The sequence below is a fragment of the Haliotis rufescens genome, unplaced genomic scaffold (genome assembly GCF_023055435.1).
Source record: "Haliotis rufescens isolate VD_foot unplaced genomic scaffold, xgHalRufe1.0.p SCAF_16, whole genome shotgun sequence".
NCBI classification, from domain to species: Eukaryota; Metazoa; Mollusca; class Gastropoda; order Lepetellida; family Haliotidae; genus Haliotis; species Haliotis rufescens.
The window spans coordinates 1,536,987-1,545,291 of record NW_025963846.1 but is presented as its reverse complement, the minus strand read 5'-3'; the positions used below and the strand labels follow the sequence as shown (position 1 = coordinate 1,545,291).

General features: G+C 40.4%; 1 protein-coding gene across 1 annotated transcript; it reads right to left on the bottom strand.

Annotated features, from left to right (window-relative positions):
• Positions 1-4,936: 4,936 nt before the first annotated feature.
• Positions 4,937-5,443, bottom strand: LOC125380937 (chromatin modification-related protein eaf-1-like). The gene has a single exon (XM_048396702.1). It carries the CDS (start codon positions 5,441-5,443, stop codon positions 4,937-4,939), a length of 507 nt encoding a protein of 168 aa, XP_048252659.1.
• Positions 5,444-8,305: the final 2,862 nt, after the last annotated feature.

Genomic DNA, 8,305 nt, shown 5'->3' with positions numbered 1-8,305 from the left:
ATGCTGAACCATATCTGGAGGCAATGATGGATTCCATGATCAAAGAGGTTGGGTTGGTTCAGAAAGCAATACTGTTTTCCACACCACCAAACTCAATTATGAGTATCTTCATATATTTAAGTGACAGCCCTCAAAAGACCATGTTATTTCAGACAGCCAGTGTGTCACTGTTTCGGTCTTAGATCATGGTTGTCTGGCTATCTGCTGAATCTGGGTCATTCAAAATGACATTCTGGCGGTCAGCATTTCAATGTCCAGCTACCAACGCCAAATCCAGTATCCCATCAGTACCAAGTGGTAATTTAGATGTCATGAAAGGCAAAATCTCTTCTCTTTGCCAATTGGATCCCTGACTCTGGTTTCAAGTATGTAGAGCAGAATGTCATTAGATCCAATCCAATATACTCTCACTTTAAATATGAAGGAACTTGGTCACTGCATTTGGTTTTAGTGTAATGGAAGCGCAATTGACTAAGTCTGGGCATGCAGTTCTGCTGGAATGTTTAATGGAATGGAGAAGACTCTCATAATATTTTGCATGCAAGAAGTAGTGGTTTTGGCATTTAAAGAGGGTTTTTAGTCGGTGCTGAAATTGGAGTTATCAATCAATGATTTTGATGCTGTTTGTAGGATGTTTGTCTTGTAAATTCAGAATTCCACTTAAACTATGGCATAGGATTATTGACTGTTTAAATGTGTTTAGTCCACCTCGGTGGCCCCATGGTGTTGAGTATGTGATCGGAGAGCGGAGTGTCAGAGGTTCGATCCCCGGTCGCATCCTGACTAAAGTCGTTAAAAGATGGTACTTGTTGTTACCCTGTCTGGCGCTCGGCATTAAGGGGATATAACAAGGACTGGTCGGCTCGGAGTCAGTATACTGTGTCTGAGTGGGGTATTCATGTTGGACTCTGTCATGGTATCATCATTAGACTCACATTATAAAATCGGCTTAAGACATGTACAGCCACATGCAAGCACACATGCATGCATTACGCACGCACGTATATACGTGCAGTAATCATGATACCTTGAGGGTGGTTACATAAGAGGTTTAAATGGGCAAGTAATACTAAGATTGATGGGGCAGTCGGGTAGCCTAGTGGTTAAAGCGTTCGCTCGTCACGCCGAAGACCCGGGTTCGATTCCCGACATGGGTACAATGTGTGAAGCCCATTTCTGGTGTCCCCCGCCGTGATATTGCTGGAATATTGCTAAAAGTGGCGTAAAACCATACTCACTCACTCACTAAGATTGATTGTTAAAAAGGTACTGTATGGCTAGGTTTAGGATTTATGAAACTTTCGATGAGCATGTTTTTGTCTCAGTTGTTTAATTTGATGCAATAAGGGTTAACAATTGTATGGACATATGGGCCAAAGACATGAACTGTTTTTACCTTGTATTTCAGATTCATGTAGAAACGTTTACCCTTGTGAATTCCAGGTTAGAATTGGTCCCAAGCAATGCTGGTTGAAAGGGGCATCCAGGTGGTTAGACTCACTAACTTGCTGTAAAGTCATGTCAGTGTACCCCAACAACGTGGATCGTTGCTCATGATATCAGTCACTGATGGCCTGGTCCAGACTCAATTATTTTCAGGCTGTTGTCGTACAGCTGGGATATTGTTGAGTGTGGCATTAAACCATTAGTAAAAGCTATTGTCTATATCATAAGCAAGTGTTTCAAATAGTGATGATACCAGGCGTTCACAAATAGGTGAGAGTATCGCATTCTGCCAGTTGCACCCATCACAAACACATGCAAAGGCAAGTCAATTGTTCACTGGAAAAAACACGGGAACATAATGGTACAAATCAAAATAGGGAATTGCATTGGACATCATTTTTGTCTCTGATGCGTCAGGTTGGAAAGGTCTTCCCCGTGTCTAACACAAAACTATTGGAAACCTTTACTGGGGCCTTGAATGTTGGAACCTTGATCAAACAGCTTCTGAGCAAGAACTGTGTGATGCTACGTACTTGAAAGTCTTGAAGGAAAGGGCATGCCTGATTGTACCTCATTCTGCTTGAATATTGCTCGACATAAAGGGAACATAGACTATTGTACAGTTGAAGTCATCCCGTTTGTCTTACATACACACACAAATTTAATAATGACAGATTTTGTTTTACTGTTTTACTGTCAGTCATGATCATGTCAGACATGGGTGAATATGAATATGTCCTGTCTCATGCACATATTTGTTATTGGCTTGACACATTGTACCCAGGTGGGGAACGAAGAATGGATGAGTGAGTGAGTGAGTGAGTCAAGGAGTGAGTGAGTGAGTCAGGGAGTCAGTCAGTCAGTCAGTCAGTCAGTCAGTCAGTCAGTCAGTCAGTCAGGTTTATACCGCTTTCAGCAATATTCCAGCCAAATCACTATGGGGGACACCAGAAATCTACCCAGGTGGGGAACGAAGAATGGATTAGTAGTTTGACTCCTCACCCCTGAGTGATTTGTTGATTTGTAAACCTAGTTCACTTTTGTAATACATTTGCTAATTGTATTCCATTTATTGGTTGTTTGTTGGTTTCACACTAAATTCAGATTTCTGGGTTAACATATTGTTTCTATTTGGGAATCGACACGTAACAATGGGTTACGGTAATATAATGTCAGTTACAGAAATACACACTTAAAAACAAAATGTCAATTTATGATACGAAAGTTATATTGTCTACTGGTCGTTCCAAGAATTCATGTCCATGGGAATGACATAGGAATTTAAACCTCAAAACTCCTGTGGTCTTGACTGTTAAAAGCCTGTGACTTTAATGTCTCTTAGGAGAACCATATTAAATGTACCCAGTAAGCAGTTAGCCACGTAGGAATTCAGGAATCAAAGCGTAATGGTCTTTACTGTTGATTGCTTATGCTTTTTAATGTCCTGTTTTCAGAACCATATATCATACATTCCTTTTGGAATTCAAAAATCAAAGCTGTCATGGCCTTGATTGTTGATTGGTTACCATACACTTCAGGGATTGTGCCCGTAGCATTCCGTCAAGATGGGCAATGTATCGCAACAAAGTGTATCATAACAAAATGTATCATTTTATTCCTAACAATTCACTTTCTATGATGGACATCATTGAGACTGGCGTATTCTAGTGTCAGGGGGCCTGACAACTATTCGCATTACCGTATTCCCCGTAATAAGCGCCCAGGGCGCTCTCAAAACTAGAAATAGGGGGCTCTTATTAGAATATTATATTGATGGAAAAAAACAGAGTTGAAAGATAAATTTAGTGGTTTATGCTGACAGCCTGAAATGTTTATGTACGACAGATATATTTTTCTAGAATTTAATCGCCCATAATTAAGGGTGCATATAACACACGAGTGCGTATTGTATGCGAATAAATAAGTCTTGTGAACATTGATCAATCGGAAGGGGTGCTAATTGGGATTGTTCACTAGCCAATATATTAGCAAATACCGCCGTGGGCGCTTATTACGTCGAATACGGTATGTATACATTCAGTTTTCAAGTGAAAGAGCATCATAGCCCTGTCTGTTCTTCCTCGTCTTTTAAGTGAAGCAACTGCCCCTCACTGTTTCATTCCCAGCTGATTCACAAACCCTAAGCGAGGTAGATAATTAAACGTGTTCATTCTGGTGAGGATTATATCTAAAGAGACATGAAAGCTTAATGGAACATTGCAAACATTTTCAAATGAAAAGATGAAAAACAAATATGAATTTACTTTTCAAAGAACAATTTTATTAATTACATTAACTAAACTTTCATTTAAAGGTTAACATCTATGAGAATTTTACAATTTTAAGATTTGAAAACGTCGGTAATGGGTTGTTCCCTTGAGGAATATTAACGACTTTGTCCTTGTGGAAGCAAATGTTCCATTGACATTTCATCTGCCGACCTTAATACCAGCACATCAAGGACGATGGACAAAATCAGAACCAACGGAAGAACTGGCCCATTAGGTCTTGGGATGTTCAGAATTTTGGCAGATTAGGTCCCACAAGAAGCAAGTGTTGATTGGCCTGAATGAGATGGTGTATCATTCCCTTGGGTCCATTTCAATGTCAAATGACCACATTTACCTAGTTCTGGTTTATCATGCTCTTATTGGCTAGGGAGCATGGGTGGGCAGAGTTGCATCCCTTAGGAGTTCCAGGAATCTGTGATCTTTGGATTTAGGCCATATTCGCCCTGATTATGTTTCTAAGTTTGTCAGCACGGTGCATTGCTCATGGGTTTTACCAAAGTGGTAAATGTCACAGACCTGCATCACTTCCGGCTTTCCTCCTATTTTTTTTAAGCTGACATGCACTGATATAATGAAATACTATTCTCACTCACTCACTCACTCACTCACTCACTCACTCACTCACTCACTCACTCACTCACTCACTCACTCACTCACTCACTCAAAATGCCGAAGATTCCAAAGACTCCAGCTTCTTTGTTCTTTCTGTGACGTTACTGTTCAGGTGCTTCTTATCAAAGAATAAAGACGTTGAAATCCATGACATTGTTTGTTTGTTGTCTGAGTGCAGCATTCAACAACAAACAAACAAGCAAAGAACAACGTGAACTGGATTGGTGTCATCCCTTATCACCAGCATGGATGCTGGAGTACCAAGCCATACCTTCCCCAGTTCCTCCCAGGGGAATGTTTAGCCTTGGCTATTTTGTCCCCTGGGAAGAGTGAGTGAGTTGTGTTTAACGCTGCTTTTATCAGTATTCCAGTTATATCGCTTAATGTGGGAGGTAAGCCCGAAGTGATGCAGGTCTCGGACATTTACCACTTCGGTGAACCCCACGAGCATGGGTATATTGCTGACAAACCTAGAAACATAATCAGGGAGAACTGGTATTCAAACCCACAATCATAGGTTTCTGGCGTGGCCAAGGGACGCAACTCTGCACAGCGAATCGCGTCCCCCAGGGAAGAAGGGTCCTTGGCTAAACCTTTCCCAGGGATGAACTGGCCAGGGAAAGGTGTAGCCACGTACACCAGGACCAAATCTTCCCCCGCATCTTCCCCCGCATCTTCCCCCGCATCTTCCCCTGTATCTTCCCCCGCATCTTCCCCCGCATCTTCCCCTGTATCTTCCTCCGCATCTTCCCCCGCATCTTCCCCTGTATCTTCCCCCGCAGCTTCCCCCTCATCTTCCCCTGTATCTTCCCCTGTATCTTCCCCCGCATCTTCCCCTGTATCTTCCCCTGTATCTTCCCCCGCATCTTCCCCTGTATCTTCCCCCGCATCTTCCCCTGTATCTTCCCCTGTATCTTCCCCCGCATCTTCCCCTGTATTTTCCCCCGCATCTTCCCCTGTATCTTCCCCTGTATCTTCCCCCGCATCTTCCCCTGTATCTTCCCCTGTATCTTCCCCCGCATCTTCCCCTGCATCTTCCCCTGTATCTTCCCCCGCATCTTCCCCTGTATCTTCCCCTGTATCTTCCCCCGCATCTTCCCCTATATCTTCCCCCGCATCTTCCCCCGCATCTTCCCCCGCATCTTCCCCTGTATCTTCCCCCGCATCTTCCCCTGTATCTTCCCCCGCATCTTCCCCTGTATCTTCCCCCAAGACACATGGGTATCATTTATGCATGTTGTGTTTAGGCTGGCTAAAACAATTAAATGTTTCTCGGGCTAATTTTTGTGAGGAGGGCAGTAAGACTTTATGTTTATTTTTTTAGAGTAACAGTTCTTATTCTTTTACCTACCAAGAGTACCAAAAAACACAACTGGGCACACACTGAACTCGACTCGACCCTTTAATAAAATGTCAGTTGTCAAGCATTTTGGGTCTTGGATAGACTAAAATCTAGTCTCTGAAATGAACATATCGTACATAAAAAAACAGTTGTTTAGTTATCTTAATAAAAATATAATAAAAAGGAGCCCAGTGACTCTCTTCATTTTCAGATACTGCAGTGATCTAGACTTTCCAAACATTATAGACTTGCATGGGCTGTATTTGATATATATTTGTATCAGGGTCTGTAAGACAGACTAGGTCTTGGATAACATAGTATTATATGTGAAATTTAAAAAAATATTATTTTTGGTAATAAAAGTTGCTGACACGCAGAATTGAGAGTGATATGTCAATGCCTGAGAAACATTTCCTCTTTTTTAATAGCCAAAAGTAAAAAACTTGAAGTCATCTTGTTCTTGATTGTTTTCAATGTTTTTTACCTCACTTGATTTCTAGTGATGGTTATAAGGAAGCCAGTCTTATGGTGTCATTATTTCTTGAATGGGATGTATTCTGTATGTGATTGCAAAGATGTAATGAAATAGAATTTTAAAAAGTTGATCAAATTTTGAAGGTGGAATTTTTTCAGGCCACCATTTATAACCAACAGGCCTTATCTTGACAATATATCTTTTTCATCTAGCTGTCATCTGATATTTAATTTCAATGCAGTTTTGAAAAAATGGGATATTGAATGTTAGGAACTCATTACAGGACTTTTTATTGTCCTCAATTTATCATTATTAACCAGCTTCACAGACCTCTGTGGTCTAGTGGTAGAGCATCCGCCCGGAGAGCAGAAGGTCCGGGGTTCGATCCCCGGCTGCATCATACCATAAGACATTACAAGATGGTACTTGTTGTTACCCTGTCTGGTGTTCGCAATTAAGGGGCTAAAACAAGGACTGGTCGGCTTGGAGTCAGTTTACTGTGTCTGAGTGGGGTATTCATGTTAAACTGTGGCATGGTATCTCAGTGAGCTAGCACTATAAATCGGCATCAGTCCGGACTAGTACAAGCAAAGACACACACATGCAGGCACATGTTTTCTGAAATATTAATTATCTCCACGGGAACAAGGGGTCATCTTTGTGCAGAGTTGTGTCCCTTTGGTGTGACAGAAACCTACTGATTTGAGTCCCAGTTTGACACACTCACTCACTCACTCACTCACTCACTCACTCACTCACTCACTCACTCACTCACTCACTCACTCACTCACTCACTCATCCACCCACTCACTCACTCACTCACTCACTCCTGTATCATAACCATCAGAAATCAATGATCAAGAAAGAACCTTTTCACCCTATAACCTACAGATAATTGTTTGCTTGATTTAACACGGCTATATATGCTATATTATAAAATGTTAAATATTTTATCAGCATGCACTTCATTTAACATTTGCCGGATCTCACAAAACCCTGTTTGAAATGCTAACATGGCAGCCATTTCATTAAAGAAGAAAATATAACTCGTTTTTGCAGACAAGGATGTAATTCATATCCTTTTAAAGATTCAAAACAATATGGCTAATGTTCAGGCAGGTGAAAGAAGTATTTGTTTTCAATACAACCTTCATAAGGGTCGGTCGGGTAGCCTAGTGGTTAAAGCATTCGCTCGTCATGCCGAAGACCCTTTTTGATTCCCGACATGGGTACAATTTGTGAAGTCCATTTCTGGTGTCCCCCGTCGTGATATTGCTGGAATATTGCTACTTACTTAACCTACATAATTAATTCTTTATCCTCAGTGGTTTTTCGTCAAATATTTTATAAAGATATCTAAATATCTAAAAAAAATTGTTTAATTCGACCGCTGAATCCAAGTACAAACAAAGTACAAAAGATGCGAAAAAGTTTACTTTTTCTTAATATTTATATCTAATTCATATCTTTTTCTTTATATAAATGTTTGCTTTCAAATATTTTTAAGTGTCTTTTAATATTTGAATTTAGGATAATTCAATGTTATGGTTTAAACTAATATTCAAATGACGAGAAATACGGCTAAAGATGGCAGCGGAGCTGATATGACTTTAGAACCTTTTGCAACAATAATCCCTAATTTGTTTGTCTCATATGCCTTACCAGTTTACTGGCCTTATATAGTCGGATGTGAAGAATCTGAGGACCTACTCCCTACCTGACCTCAACATTTTTAACATCACTAGCGTTAGTTTCGAAAAAATCCATTACGATTCGAAAAAAATATTTTTTTCGTTATTGGGGTCAATTATGATTGGATTTTACATTTCGAGAGGGGTTATTGTTCGAGAAGATATATTTTTATCTTAATATTTGCACACATACCATTTGCCGACCAGGATCGATAAATTTAACATTATATTTTAAGATCCCAGAAGCCTGAGAAAATAAAATGGCTGGTCCTTATAAAGAACGGTGTATATACAGCCAGACTGTCATCTGAAGATGGCCGAGCTTGTCTAGACATTGTAATAAGTGTCCTGTTGGAAACTGACACTGGTTTGATCATAGTGGGGCTACTGGCAGATTAATTCAATGAGATCACTTGCATTAACATTCAGTGTTTGAATGAACTAATTC